At 49.3% G+C, this 15,848-nt stretch overlaps 3 protein-coding genes across 10 annotated transcripts in view; 2 read left to right on the top strand and 1 right to left on the bottom strand.

The window, feature by feature from the left end:
• Positions 1 to 15,848, bottom strand: part of LOC149348587 (uncharacterized) — a 176,909-nt gene that overhangs the window by 59,133 nt on the left and 101,928 nt on the right. The gene's annotated exons all lie outside the window — the stretch shown is intronic.
• On the top strand, positions 8,890 to 10,815 carry LOC149348595 (uncharacterized). Its single transcript, XM_089585858.1, has one exon. It carries the CDS (start codon positions 8,892 to 8,894, stop codon positions 10,188 to 10,190), a length of 1,299 nt encoding a protein of 432 aa, XP_089441984.1. The 5' UTR covers positions 8,890 to 8,891; the 3' UTR covers positions 10,191 to 10,815.
• LOC149348594 (uncharacterized) lies at positions 11,733 to 13,309 on the top strand. The gene has a single exon (XM_089585857.1). The coding sequence runs from the start codon at positions 12,077 to 12,079 to the stop codon at positions 13,292 to 13,294; it is 1,218 nt and encodes a 405-aa protein (XP_089441983.1). The 5' UTR covers positions 11,733 to 12,076; the 3' UTR covers positions 13,295 to 13,309.

Raw genomic sequence — 15,848 nt, 5'->3', positions numbered from 1 at the left:
CCGCCGGATATCCCTTGAACGTTCTGATGTCCGTGGCGGGGTCCGTCGCCAAGAAACAAGGACGACATGACGCGCAGGAGGCGTCCAACAGGGAGAACAGAAGAGTGGTCGTAATGCCCTACATTCATGAGGTCAGCCACCGCCTCAAAAAAGTCGCGAAACGTTCAGGGGTTGACGTCGTCTTTTCAGCGCCCAACAAGCTTTCCGCCCTCTGCCCGAAGGTAAACAAACCTCTGATCGCCCGTGGGTGTGGGCAGACTCATTCGCAACAACTCGTCCCCTGCAAAACCGGCGTCGTCTACTCTCTGCCCGTATCCTGTGGGAAGAGATAAATTGTCCAAACAGGCAGGTGCCTCAACATTAGGCTTCAAGAGCACAGGAACAATGTAGACAGTATTGCAATTTCTGGGCCCCTTGCCAAGCACTGCAAAAAGTGCAAACGTAAGGATGTTGATCCGGACAAAACCTGTTACCAAGATTTCTATCGCTGCACAATTCTTGCTAGAGGACAGATAGGATATCCAGGAAAATCGCAGAAGGGTTCGAAATCCACAACGCAAAGGAACAATGTGTGAGTACACCCTCCCTGTGCTTGTCGCAAAAAGAATTGGATTTTCTTAGAGGCAGGGTAAGTGTTTAATCCTTTTCTTAAATGCCCCTCTCTGTCATTCTTGTAAATCACCTTGTGCCGCGATTTTAGTCCCGTTTCTTCACCGCTAGTTTAACGCCGTTTTTTGCCTTTTGGCTATGTATATATCTGTTTTCATCGGTTTCACTTTCCGTCCCGGCCTCTTACACCGTGGTTTTTTATCGCTTTTTGTCTTTTTCGGCCTTTCACCTTTTTATTGTTTTTACCCTTGGACGTGACTACACTGTTTCGGTGATTGTGCAAGATCGCCTTGGACACACCCCGCTCTTTGTACCTTACATATGTGTCCTACATCGAAATAAAATTTCAGTTCAGTTCAGTTCAGTGCATTTATTTCAGTCATGCACAATGGCTGAGGAGAAAGGAAAAAAAGCCGCGCACGCGGCTTGACAAAGCTCCCATCTCCCGTAGCGGCTTGGCACGGCGATGACAGACAGCAGTAAAACAATAACAAGAGAATGCATGAAATAACAAATATGCATAATATCTTCATAACAGATCACCAGAATAGTCTCGGTACTGTTACACACACGCAAATGATAGTTTAATCACAGCACATGGATACTTTGTTTATTTTACAGTTGGATATGATTCATTGTTTTGTAAGAATATATTTCTGACAGCGTTATATCAAACGGAAAGAATGGATTGATTAGTGAAAGCGTTTCTATTAAGGAAAGATGGCAACACATACCTGAGAGTTTGAAAACCGTAATTTGTGCATGGACAAGGTACATACCAATATTCGTAGTGTCTTGTGTTGTGAACAGCGGTATTTTCCCGTAGATTCGCAAGGTCAGCAAAAAATGTGGTGTCACTATGTACCTGAGATTTGTACTGCTGAATTACACGGTACTGATGAATAACCCTTGCATCATAATGCGGTATTTTGTAAATAGAGCACTCGTATGTGCTAAGTATGTGGCACCCGTAATTGCTCTGACTGCATTTTTTTGTAATGTCAAAACCTTGTGAATATTAGTTTGCGTCGTTGTACCCCAAACCAAATGACAATATTTAACATGAGAGTCAAAGAGGGCATGGTAAATAACAAGTTGATAGTCAGCGCCCGTGTCCGTGTTTTGCTCCTTCGTGTTTCGTCCCGTCCCTTGCGCTGTTTTATTTCATCATAACTCTCTTCACTGTTGCGCCGCTTCCTGCATTGTCACGCTAGGAGGGTCATGAGAATTGGCCGACGCCATTGGCTGGAAGAGGGTGCTTTGACGGGGAATATCCGCTGTGTTATTGAGTTGTATCCAACTAGTGTACACTGTAGTATGGGACTTAGCTTGCAATCCCCACCCCTTCCCTCTATTCAATCCTAAAGGCCTCAACACAAGGCAGCCTTTCTTCGGCGACACGTCAGCGTCTCGTCTACGGGTGTTGCCGCTAGGGGACCACAGGAGAGAGCGGCCAAATATATGAGGGAAAACAAACCGGCGATTGCCGACGAGACGAACGTGTGGGAAGATCGCCGATCAAAACCCTCTATTATTACCCCTCGAGAGATAATCGTTTTATTAATCGGCGACGGGAACCCATTGGGGGGCAAGGGGGGTAATTGCACGGGAACAGAAGCCACGCTCTTGCGTGCGCAGAGACTGACTGCGCCTATGGCGGGTACCGTGTCGGGCACAAAAGCAACGCGGATTAATCCGGAAATCGCTGCCAATGCGCGGCTAGTCATTGGTCGTCACCATTCTCCATCGACAAGGTATTTCCGGCAACGACACAGCTTTCATTTGGAAACAATATGTAGTTGTTTTATTTACTTATACCCCAAATGCCCCCGTGGGTGTTACTTGAGGAGTGGTTGTAGCAATTGTTCTTCACTGAGTTGTTTTAATGAATGCATTGAAGTGTGGTGGATGCGCAATATCAACTGCGTTGGCAAGAAGATGATTACAGCCCTTTGCTGCCTGGACGAAGTGTTTACATGCGCAGTAGTATGTGCTGATGGTGAATTAACTGCTTTACTGTGATCAAAGCGATGAGATATGGTGCGAGCAGTTCCGTCAGTCACCGCTAGGGTACGAGTTTTTTGTGGGTGAAAAAGGTTTCAGACCATTTCATTTCAGCTGGCGGGTCGTTTCGATATTGCATTCTTGTGTAACGTTCATTTGCAACTAAATAGTAGATCTGATGCTTCTTGTTGGTCTACCAAGCAGCAAAGCACCGATAGGTGGCCTTTTCGTAGAGCATCCGCTTCGCATGCTGGTGTTGCTTGGTTTGACCCCCGTACCGCCGGGAACCGACCGTTCTTTTTTTTTAATGGGTGCACATATCCCCTGACTTTGAGCAAAGCCTTATAAGGAGGCCGCACCTTGAAAAGGTTCCAAAAGTGGCTCTGTGCTTGGCGGTCTCCAAAGGACACTGGACGGCCCTTCCTGACCATGCGCTGCATTAGGGCGCCTTGATGGGCCAGTATCGAGACAACTTAGGCGCCATCTACATGTAGTGATGGGAGACACCTATTATGGGCGTCGATGGATATCTAAAGGTAAAAAAGGTATGAGTGAACCTCCGTGTGGGGCTGCAGCCCTCAGAACCCCTCAAGCCTACACCACAGGAGGGCCGAAAGTCTCGGAGCCCACCGCCCGTTCTGCAGGTGAAAGTAGCCGAAGTGCCAGCTTTGGGAACCCACCCGCATAAATGGATGCAGATGTCTTCTAGGCAGGTTCTCGGCTATTCGGGAGGCTTTAGTTGGTAAGGGGGTCTATGGTGCTCTCTCCTACGCGAGTTGTCGGGAATATGATATTATTTTTGACGACTTCTCTGGTAGAGTGCACATGACGCCACTTTATTGTTACTCGCGACGGAACTGTGTTCTGTCCACTAAGCCTGATGCTTTCCAGTGAGTCAGTTACGTCATATGTGACGTCACATAACACAAGAGGGAAATCCTTGCCCATTTCCCAGCTGAAGCTTCAAAGCCTCATGATGTGCCCGTACCAGCATGCCTGCCGAAATTTTAACTTTGCTTTGGTTCTCACTTGTTCTTTTGCCGGTGCATCCTCCTTCGTTCCGTGCAATGGACGGCATGACGAAGCAAAGCGCTTTTCTACAGTTAGGCCTGGCCACTGCGTATCACTAGCCTATAGACCAGATTCTTTTACCCTCACACGCAGGCTGCTGGCGCGCCCCTACTCTCGACACCAGTCGCCATCTATCGGCGCGCGCGGCCCGATGGACTGCGGGACGCGCCGGCGCCGCGCGTAGAATGCATGTTTACGTGTTCGCTTCTGTTGTTGTAGTGCTTCATCATAACGTATGAGGGTGTGTGCTGCGCGTCACTACTCACATTTTCCCTCTACTAGACAGTACTGCGGTTATCTTGCTCGCAATTAGTCGTTAACGTGACATCGCCGAGTTTTTTTTTTTCCGTTTATTTGGATGCAAGTGCGGCGAGGCAGTGCGCGTCTGTCTCGTTGTTTGTGCCCACCATGATGATATTGATGATTAGCGCTCGCGTCCTATCTTCACCTTTTCTGTGTCTCGTTTTTCGCGCTACGTTTTTCAATGATGATATTCTGCTGGCTCAGGATTCTAAACGCTGGCACCGCAGCGGCGACGCTACTCCACCGAGCCGCTGGTGCGGCGGCGCTGCTCAGGGAAATTCTGGAATAGTATTGCAAACAGCAAGGATTTTTCCCGCGGAGTAGTCGGCCAGGTAGCGTACGGACTGGAAACCGGCACTTCTAAGCAGATTTCTGCACTGGCGTGTCGTTTGTTGCCGTCTTTTACGTGCTTTATCATCTATGATAATTTTAGGCACAGGAATGTGGATTTATTGATTTGATTCAGTGGTGTAGTACCTGGATAGGCGAGCTGCAGACTGAAGGTGTCCCGACAAAGCGCGTGTTTTCGATTACCTCCTTTCACTGAGCTTGCTCTAGTTCCCATTAAACACATTTCATGCACAGGATTGTAAGCACGACCGCTACCGATTTCAGTTGCTCTTTCCGCACGCATGTCATAGGGATCAAGAGGGGGGGGGGGGGAGGGGGGATAAAGGGTTTACCGTAGTGTCTCTCTGCTTTTGCTATCTAGCTTAATCATAGGAAAATATGTGCGATTTACATTCATTCACACTTAGCCAAACGCCTACGCAATGCTGTCACACGTGGCGAGAGCTACCGATGAACGCGACATCGGACCTCAGAATTCGTGAAATCTGGATTCGCTGCTAATATCTATTCAAGCTTTGATAATTTAGAAAAGTACGTTTTTATGCACCAGGTTGCAGAAACCATGAGAAATTTTGTTTTTTGTTGGCGCTGCGACTAAGTTAAGCTCAGAGCGGTAATTTGTTGATAAACTGGCGCACCACGCATGCGACAAGAAAGCCCTGTTTGTGCGTGGCACTTTATGGCCGAAGGGTTAAGAGTGCATAGAAATTGGAACTGCATGCTAGCCGCACACCTAATACTTGATATCAAACAAAACGTTTTTTTTTTTTGCAGTGGAGCACCAAGACGGTAGCGATATAAGCACGAGCGCGTTCTAAGCGTCAGCTCAATTCACGTGAATGTCAAACTAAATGTCATTAAAACGCATCAATGTGCTCCCTTTGATAGCGTGAATACTTCCTGCAACACAGCCACGCTGCGGAAGTATGCTCGGCAATGTGTTTTTAGCGCCCGAAGCGCGGCTATATGCAGGCGCGGCCGCGGAGCTGCCGCAGCCCCGCAGTCCCCAAAGAAACGCCCGCGCCGCGGCGCACCAGTCGGCGGAAAATGGCCGCGCCCAGGAGCGGCTCTGGATTCTGGTCTATAGACACCACTGTCCTAATATCACATTGCTTGCCACTCTTTTTGAGCCTTGTCGAGTTTCTTAATGCTGGAATGCTGTGCATGGCATGCACTGAAAATTTTATCCCACTTTGGTGCCTTCACTGAGCCGGTCTCCTGGAGAACAGTGCAGGTGCAAGCTAACCCGTCATTAAAGGGCACCCTTTTCTTTCGAAAACCATACGCTGTGTAATCATGGCCCTGTGCAGTGTACACTGCATGCATTAGAGCGTTGGTTGGAGGACAGGTTATGCATGTTAAGCAGGTGAGCCTCGAAGAAGACGGATAGGAAGCAGGTGAAAAAGTGATAGACGGCAATGAAAATAGTATAGGATACATAAATTTTCGCAGGAGAATCGATGGGAATGCATTTGTGCAGCAGTTGCAGCCAGCGTTTCGCGTGTGATGCTGCATTTTTTTTGTTTTGTTTCCACTCAGACAGCTAGGTTTCGACAGTTTGTTATCAGTTTCCGCAAGATGGGGGAAAGCAAGATTCGGAACATGACGAAGACGACGCCTGTTCAGGCCGTTAGCTACGACTTTCATCAAAAAAGAAAAAGAAAGAGATTTGCAGCAAGATAAATCTAGCGATTAAAATTAAATTCACGACCCAGGTAAAGCATGGGCTTCTGCGTTTTCGCTGTGACGGAATGAAGTCCGAGTGCCCCCCGTGGGTATGTGCCATTAAGCCCGAGGACATCATCATCATCATCCAATTGGAAAGCTAAGCGGTCGCTGACAAATCGTACCTGCAGGCAGCTTTGTAATCATTCCTTGCTGCCCGTGACACGTGCGTTAACTCTTCGCGATAACAGGTGATGCTGCGGAAACAGCGTTGGCGGTAGCCGTCTTTGCAGAGTTGGACAGTGCCGCTCGTGATAAGTGGGCGCTTATTGCAGTGGCGGATCGCGGTGGCTGAGGTTTGGGAGCATTCGGTGCTTTCCACGCCGGTACCGGTGTTGGTGGTCTTCCTCTGCAGGAGGCCGAGGCAGGAAGGACCCGCTTTCGACCGCAAGGCCGCATATACTGTTGGAAAAGAACGGAATCAAAGACAAGGTTAGTGTGCCCTTTCTCCTTTCTTTGTTCGCCGTCGAGGCCTAGAATGTCCGTGGTAAGCGCAGTCGCTGAGAGCTTACACCATTTCTATTCCCCATTATATACCTCTATGATATATAAACACTGAAGAAGGATGTATAGCTGGGCAAGTTGGTAATACTTCATTGTGGGTGGTAGAGTGCGAAACAGACGAAATGAAAAAGTAGAAGACTACACACACTAGGGCTCATCTGTGTCTTCTAATTTTCCAATTCGTCCGTTTGATTCCGGCCGCTGCGGTCTCATTTTGATAGAGGCGAAATGCTAAAGACTCGTGTACTGTGCCTTGTCAGTGCGAGTTGAAGAACCCCAGGTGGTCGAAATTACCCGAAGCCCTCCACTACGTCGTCCCTCATAGCCATTAGTCGCTTTGGGACGTTAAATCACGTAAACCATAACCTCTATCTTTCGCCCCTTTCCAGCTGTACCGCCCACACTGATAAAGACATGCACACATTAGCACAGCAGGAGCCCTAATATTCGGCATCATGTTTGACAGCTAAATATCGGCAAGCTGGCACTCTGCACTACATCTTTGTAATCATGCCTTGTCTGCACACTGCCCTTAGGGCGCCTATACTTGAGGAGGAGGGTCGCTGTTCACTGTCATCGCATTTTTCAGCATACTACATTGTGGTACGGTGATAAGTAGCATCTCTTTATAGCTTTAGCGCAATTTAGCTAACTGACATTTTGATAATTTGCCTTTGGTAATTTACCTAACATGTCCCCGGTTTGTCGCGCTTTTAGTGCCCAGTTTACATTTCTCCGCAATAGCTATTAAAGACATCTTGTCAGACATAGGTGCCGACATCGCTGTGTTCGACGTGTGCATAAAGATGGCTGCGCAGCCAGTCGGCAGTCCCGTGAACCATCGACGGGTCTCGTCTGCCTCTTCCCGTTCATCTTGCTTTACCCACGGACAGCCCAGTAACGACTCGATGAGGTTTTTAGAACTTGAATAAACTTTTCGTGGCGATAATTGTTGCTTTTCACCTACAAAAAAGGCGTTGTTGCCGTTTTCGTCTGCTCACTCTAAAGTCGTCAGAAGAGGGATTGCTATGAATTTCTTTCGCAATGCACTGAAGTAGGGTTGCCACCACAGAATAAAGTCAAGTTTTGATAATCAGGAGGAGCGTTTCCTAGCCGCCATTTTTCAAAAGCACTTTTAAAGACTTTCAGTTGTGTTTCCAGCGTTGCCCTGTGTACTTCTCCTGCTTGCGAACGCGTTCTTTCTGCTGGTTTTCCACTTGCCATGCACGAACTGGCCCAACAAGCTACGCTTTTACAACACTTTTGAACGCGGTGATAAACTTTGCTGCATAAGAGCCGAGTTGTGAAAATGGCCGATTCAACAAGAAATAAACGAAAAAAAATTTGACGTGTTGCCGTATGTGCATAGGGCTTCCCACGACATAAAAAACTACAACAAAAAACAAGCTGCTTTGAGGCATGACGTCAACGTCGTCTTATCTGCGCTATGCAAACTTTCAAGCCTTAATTCACGTGTTGCGCGTGGAAGAACCAGACCTCCTGTGTGTACTACGCAGCATGAAAACTGTTACATTAAATATGCGAAACATGTGGTGTACAAGATTCCCTGACTTTTGAAAAAGTTTACGTCGGCCAAATAGGCCGGCATATCAATGATAGGTTGTGGGAGCACCACAACCCTTTGAACTCCACTGACGGAGCAAACCTCCCTTGCCACTGCCGGAATTGCGGCTGCTACCCGTTGTTTCGTCTCGGTATAGATAAGGATAAGGTGAAGCGCGAAATTCTCGAAGCTTATCATATCAGCACGGAAGGAGGTAATTTAATCAGCATGATATCTATCTCCTCATGCAGAAGGCACCAAGTTTCCTTTCGCACTGTCGCTAGCACCTCGATTATCTGTCAGCCATTGCTGATTGTGTAATTTGGTTGTTGTGCTGCGTGCACGGCTGGTGTTCTTGACAGACGGACTTATTTCAATGAATTGCAGTTGTTGGTTCTAATCGCAGTGTGGGCCTCATCATTTTTGTCCGTCGTTTTACTAGTTTATTTGTTCAAGAAAAAAGGCAGCGGCTGGCAAGGGGCAGGGTTAATAGAATAGATATGGGAGGGACCTCTGTCCTACAGTGGGCGTGGTCAGGATGATGATGATGATGATGAATAAAAGACGACACAAAGCAGAATAAATGGCTGTTTCTATGTTGGACACTGGCTGCATGATTTTCAAGTTGAAAACATGTCGGCAGGTTTGCACCCATTGCAACGCATTGTCTTCATATGCGCAGGTTGAAAACGACCTAACGGCATAAAAAGGCGATCAACTGAAGGCTACGTCATATTTACGCTGCGTATGGACCTGCGTCATGGCGGCCTCTCTGGAAGCTTCGGGATCTGGACCTTCAAGCGGCACCCCCAGCCACGTACTTGGCATCCCATGCACTCGAAACAGGAGCCGGGTTTGCAAACTGCTCCAACGCCTGACAGCCTTCAACGACATCTTGTGGCATGCAGGCCTACACCTGATGGAAGACGAGCGCGACAATCTCGGGGACGTGAGCATTGTCATGGTTCCCGAAGTCCGTCGCGTGTGCGCATGCTCCAGTTCAGACGACGACTGGCCCTGCGATGCACTGAAACTCCTGTACCATCTGTTCATGGTGCATAGTTGCATCGTGGCTGTAGAGATAAACTACAGCGTTGCGAACGCAGAGTTCCTGCTCACAGCCTTGGCGAGGATGCGCAGTCTGAAAAGGCTGAGCATATCTGGAATCCCGAGTGACAAACCAAATATCATTCAGAGTCTCGGTGACTTTGTCAGCTCTATGGACTTCATTGAGGAGCTCGTGTTCCTGGAAGGTTACTGCCCTTTCGAAGCCAAAGCGACTCTTCCTGTTCGCCTGCTGGAACGAGAAGGAATCGCGCTCACGACTCTGGACGTGGCCGATTTGGAGATGAGCGCGCATATAGTCACACACCTGATTGCGGCTTTGGCCAAGAATAACACCGTCACGGAACTTGCCGTGGGAGCCTGCGCCTTGGGGTGTGCATCTTCGAAATGGTTTGCCAGATGCTTGGACAAGGGAAGCGGGACGCTAAGGAAGCTTACTTTGCGAGCGCCTCCTTTCAGGAATCGAACCGGGCTTAAGACAGTGATTGAATCAATCTGCAAGAATAACACGTTGGAAGAGCTGATCGCTGATTGGAGTGCAGCAGTCGAAGTAGAGTACGCGCTCTTCTCTAAAGTGATTGCCTACAACAAAAGCCTGCGTACTTTAAGCGCGCCATGTATGGCGTCTTGCGGTGGTTCGAAACCGACGTCACCTCGCGCTGAGTGTTTTGCTGGGATGAGCTGCACTGATAGAATCCGCCCCTGGCTCCAGGCACTGTCTTCGAACCGCGTCCTAGTAAAGCTGACCCTCGACCTGAACTGGCTTACGCCAGACGAATGCCGTGCCTTCATCCATGCTGTCGCGAGTAACCCATCCCTACAAACCATTACTGTGCGGCATCTTACGGATGACTGGCATCTGAGGGAAATATGTCTTATGATACGAAACTACGGCCTAGCACAAAAGGTGTTCATCCAGAACTACCACCTGGGCCGCACCACTGTGCAGACTATTTCGGAATGTCCCGAAGTGACCACCCGCACGCTGTCCTGATCACCTCTTCCGAGCTGAGCATTTCAGCACTGCGTTTGAAACACTCGCTACCTGCAGACACGTGACCTCCCTTTACGTCCACTGCAATGATTTCTTGCCGTTAATCTTTTCTGCATTGACCGCTTACGTAGAGGGCTCTTCCGTGCTCCAGAACGTCGAGTTCTATCTCCCCTGTGACGTGAGAACAGCGTGCGAGGAAATGTACCAGGAACTCTGCCGCTCTGCGAGTCGTTTGGTTGCAGCATTGTCGGCAAACGTCGGCATCAGAAAAATTGTGCTGGAACTGCCGTGTTTGCACTACACGGACTGTCAAATGCTGGCCGACGCCGCCTTGAAAAGCCGGTGCCTGCACGAATTAGTTCTCGGCACGGTTCTCAACACATTTCGCAAACCCTTTCTGTCCTATCTCTTGCCGAAGCTGGAGCAAAATTACACCCTCCTCCATCTGAAACTCGTCGATAGGGAACCACTTGACGACGGGATGGCAACCGTGCAGGACATAACCAGGCGCAACGCCAGTCTCGTTAATCAGGCCGGGTGCTTCGTGATGGGTGATCACGGAGCGTACTGCGCGCGTTCCGTGTAGCTTGTCGCCGATCACCCGAAGCTCGTCGAGGTCGTTCAGAGTCGAGCAGGTGTGGACCAAGTAGAAGCCCGGGCGATGATCAGACGCGCCCTGACGCTTCCTTGCCTCATCGGTTTGGACGAGTACATGAAGCTAGTTGGAGTCGTCAGACACCGCGTTGTGTGCCAGGTACCGAGTTTTGCGTCTTCTGAGAATAGGAGTAGCATGCAACTGGACATGTTGAACTATGACTGCTGGTTGCACATACGCAGCTACCTGAAGGTAGCAGACGTTGTACAACCTTGACTTAATCGGATCCTAAAAGACTGGACGGGAAATAATTGAGAGCAACATTCGGTGACTCGTTCACGGATAAGTTGCAGAGTAAAATATTTCAATCTTAGTGTCTAGTACCTAGGACAATGCTCAGTTATCTTTTCGAGCTGTGAAATGTGCATTTAAAGGAGGTGAATTAAAAGAGCTTATTCCTGGAAGCGGATGAGCATGCGCTGTGAGTGCGGTCATCTGCCACATGATCTTTGACGTTTCTTAAGTGTCTTATCACTAACGCCTTGTTTTTAAAATTTTTATGGCCCCTTCTGAGCAGTTTTAGGCGCTACATTCAGATTTCACTGTTTTTTTTTGTTGTTGTTTGCGTGGCGGCCCTGTACACCTCACTCCTTTTATCGTGTTCATAATTCGTAGCCCATCTTTCATTAACCGACATGACTACGCGGCATTCTGGTGGTCGCAAAGCTTCTTGGTGTACCGCCCTCCTCTTTGACTACATATCGCTAGTGGTTTCGAAAATAAAATTAAGTTGATAGCGTCCGTGTGCACCAGTCACTGTTTCTGTCCCTTGTATTGCGCCCATCGGTCGAGGGGGAGACTAGCCTGGAAAGAGGGATCGCCCGAATGGAGGGGGAAACAAGAAAAGCTGGGGGGGGGGGGGGGGGAAACAAGAAAAAACAGCAAGGCGCGAGACGACACCGCTGGACAGTCAAATCTCCGGCCATTCAAACGCCCAAACCATTTGCAAAACGCTTTTGGGGATAGCCTATTCGCATTTGTGGCATTTATATTTTTCCAGCCAACTACCGCCTCTCGACACATCGTCATCGACTGAACGCCAAATGAATGAGGGCCATAGATCCAATCCAATCCAACAGCCGCAAATACAGCTTCGTGCCCCACTGCACGCGAACCATAAGAACAAGACCATTGCAGTACTTCGTAATTAGGAGCCGTCCGCAGCGGGCTACCGGCATGTTCGGTACCAACGTCAGTGCAGATTGGTAAAAAGAAACCTGTCGACATCGAGATGGGCGACTCACGGAAGTTGGGGACCGCCGAGCGCTCAGACTTCCTCTTGCGTCTGGAGTCTCTGAGACCGGTGCCACGTCAGCCTACGCCAGAAGGAGATGGTCAGCGCGATCTCAACACGCGAGACTCCGAGCTTGCCAGCCGTGTCCGCGTCGAAGACTGCGTGGTGGCGCTGGCAACAGAGGAGCTGCAACGTCATCTATGCATCGCAGTAATACAAGCCGCTAAGCTGCAACGCGCCGTCATCCTTGGTGAGCATATCTACGAGGACGAACTCCTTCTAGCCTCCCTGCAGAGGTCGCTTCCTGTCCGTGTCCGCGTCCTGCGTTCTCTTTGGTGCTGGAGCTGGGATGGCTTCGAAGGAGTGTACCTCATGGAACCTGACGTCTTCATGGCGTTCTTGGCTGAGGGGCTCACGTGGACAAGCTATGTTCCCGTCCTCATTCTGCGTGACTTCCAACACTATCTGGACCCGCGGCATCCTTATCGGAAGATCGTTCTTTTGTTTCAAGACTGTCGACAGCGAAAAGCGTCCTCCACAATGCGGCTCCTTGCTATTGCGGACAAGTTGGAGGTCTGCAATCTCGACGCCCTTGAAACAGAATTGAAAAAACTGCGGACGCCGCTGGCGCTAACATGCTGCCTCGGAACTCCCTGCAGGCCTCATTCTAAGGACGTGGTTGTAGAAATGTGCCCAATTAGTCTGCGTCAACGGTTCCTAGATGAAGGTGAGGTTGTTTGCTTTGACGGGCAGAGTATACAGGACCTAGATATGACGCTTCTACGTCGTGGCATTGCAGCCACATGCCGCCGATCCGAAGATACGGTCCTCTGCAGCCCAGGGTTGGACGTTCGAAATTTCTTGTCACATTTCGGGAGGCAGCTTATGGAGGTGAAAGGCAAGGCGCTCTTGGATTATGTCGAAGGCAGGTCTCTGGCCTTGGTGTCGACTGGGGCTTCACAGCGCACGTTGAAGGATGTGATCCACGCTCAAGAGTCAGTGGCGATTATCGAGAAGCCCGACGACGATGCTCCCGAGGCGCCGGCCCTCTTCGTAGCCACGATGTGTGACGTGCCGACGCTAGTCGTGTCCCGCTGGGACGCAGTGTTGCTCTGTGACCTGCCTTTCGGCGTTGCATGCGACCCAATGTTCAGGACCCGCAAGGGCACCTTGTGTAACGAGGTGTTGGTGCTTGGCGCCACCACGGACCCTTAGCCCCCATACCGAAGCTGTCATCCGTACCGTGGCGATAGGTTGAAAGGTGGAGGGAAGAACCCTTGAACGGTGGCGGTCGAGGAAGTGGTCAATCCTCGGCCGATGGGCTCCTCGTCTGTCTACCAGGCGGGGAGTCCCGGGACCTTCCTCTGTGTATAAGGGTGAATCAGAGGCGACAAAGTATGGGAACCCTTAGTTTATACATGCCGTATGAAAAAATCTGCAAAAAAATCTGATCGGCCCCCAAAAAGGGGTGCACCGATGTCAAGAAATTGAATCCACAGAAGCCAGAAATGTTCGCGAAGTTTTTTATGGTTCACTCAAACACTGATGAACCGGTAGCCAACTTCTCTGCATTTGTCATCGCCAACACCCTAAAAAGCTGTGTAGGCAAAGACTACAAAGCAAAAATACAACAAACCGGAGATCTCCTTGTAGAAGTAAAGACAAAAGAACAAAGTATCAAACTGATGTCAATACAGAATCTTGGAGAAATGAGCGTACAGGTAACCCCGCACCGCACCCTGAACCACTCGAAGGGAGTCATATCTGAATATGAACTCCTACAGAGTACCCATGCGGAAATGGAAGAAGAACTAGCTCAACAAGGAGTAATAGCAGCCCGAAGAATAACCATCCGGAGAAACAATGCAGAAATCAAGACAAAACACATTGTCCTAACTTTCAATGGCACAACTCTGCCTGACTCCATCCACGCCGCATACCTCCATTGCAAAGTCCGCCCATACATACCAAATCCGAGACGATGTTTTAAGTGCCAGCGCTTTGGACACAGCATGTTGGCTTGCCGCGGTAAACCCACTTGTGTCACATGCGCAGAAGACGCACATACAGAAGAAAGATGCGAACGCACAGCAAAATGCGTGAACTGCAATGGCGCACATGGCGCGTACTCCAGGCCGTGCCCAGTCTGGAAAACAGAAAAACAAATTATAACTTTGAAGACCACAGAAAACCTGTCCTACCTTGAGGCAAAAAAACGCGTCTCTTTCCAACAGAAAGGGACATACTCTGAAGCGGTGACGCGGGGACGGCCGCCGCCTTCAGTTTCTGTCGGCACACAGGTCTATCCGGTGGACCTGGTGTCGACACCAAAGTCCCCACCACAGAAGTCGGTGGTACAGTCCACAGGGCTGAAACTTTCGAGAGAAGACCACGCGATCCTCGCTGGAGGCCCTCAGGCCCCACTTTCAGCAGCGGCATCATCGGCGACAGACACCCAGAACAGCTCAGCTGAACTGGACCTATCGCCCCACCCCTCTAAGAAGGCACCTGCTGGCCCAAAAGACTCTGCCGCTGGAGCAGGGCCTGGTTCAGCGGTGCCAACAAAAAAGACGAATGCGAAGGCCACGGGCCATCGCAACCAAGAAGCATCCCCCACGTCCACCGTGGAGGATATGGATGTCGGCGAAAGTCCGCCGACATCTAAAACACACACATCCGCGGCGTCTCCGCGGAAATCCGGCGCCACGAAAGTGGCGATGGATACAACTCCTGGTTCGCCACCGCTGCAGCGGCGGCGAGACTCCCTAGAGAAGAAAGGGAAACCACGGATCACTGCTCCTGAAAATAAGTAACTTTCCCCAATCCCCAACTTATCACAATGGCGTATCTAATACAATGGATCTGTAGAGGTCTACAGAGAAACTACACAGACAAAAACGATATGCTCAAAACAATGGCACCTACAGCTGTGTGCCTGCAAGAAACGAACCTTGGGCCACAGCACACAAACATCTTAAAAAAATATAATATTTTCCGGAAAGACCGAGTACAAGCTAGCCGACTCTCAGGAGGCGTCGCTATCATTACGTAAAGCGATGTCCCTGCAAGAGAGGTATAATTAAAGACGAACTTAGAAGCGGTCGCAGTAAACATCATTAGCCATAAAACAATAACAATATGTTCTGTGTACATACCACCACACAACACAATTACCATGCATGACCTAGAAGAACTTCTGGGACAGTTGCCTGAGCCGTATGTCATAATTGGGGATTTTAATGCACACTCCTCATTCTGGGGAAGTGAGCATACTGATTCCAGGGGTCAGCTCATCGAGGATTTTATTCTTTCACATAGCATATGTTTAATGAACACAGGAAAAGCAACGTACTGCTGCGCCAGCTCTGGAAAAATGACCTGCCTAGATTTAGCGTTTGCATCACCATCGGTTTTTAATGATTTTATTTGGGATGTTTTAGACGACCCTCGGGGAAGTGATCACTTACCTACGGTTTTAAAGCTAACATCAGCTACCTCCATCCTCCCTACTAAGCCACGGCGATGGAAAATTCACCTCGCCGATTGGGCACTTTTCAGAACGAAGGCCACACTAGAAAAAGAATATGCCGAAACCCTTACGATAGAAGAAATAAATGAAAAATTTTTGACATGCTTAACATCTGCAGCAATAGAAGCAATCCCACAAACATCTGAAATTGCACTAAAAACACAAAGTTTTCTGGTCAAATGAATGCACATTAGCTAAAAAGCAGCAAAACAAGGCTTGGGGCAACCTTCGCAGATATCC

Source organism: Amblyomma mixtum, chromosome 4 (assembly GCF_055824585.1).
Source record: "Amblyomma mixtum isolate Tamu chromosome 4, ASM5582458v1, whole genome shotgun sequence".
Taxonomy (NCBI): Eukaryota; Metazoa; Arthropoda; class Arachnida; order Ixodida; family Ixodidae; genus Amblyomma; species Amblyomma mixtum.
This window is presented reverse-complemented; position numbering and strand designations above follow the sequence as displayed.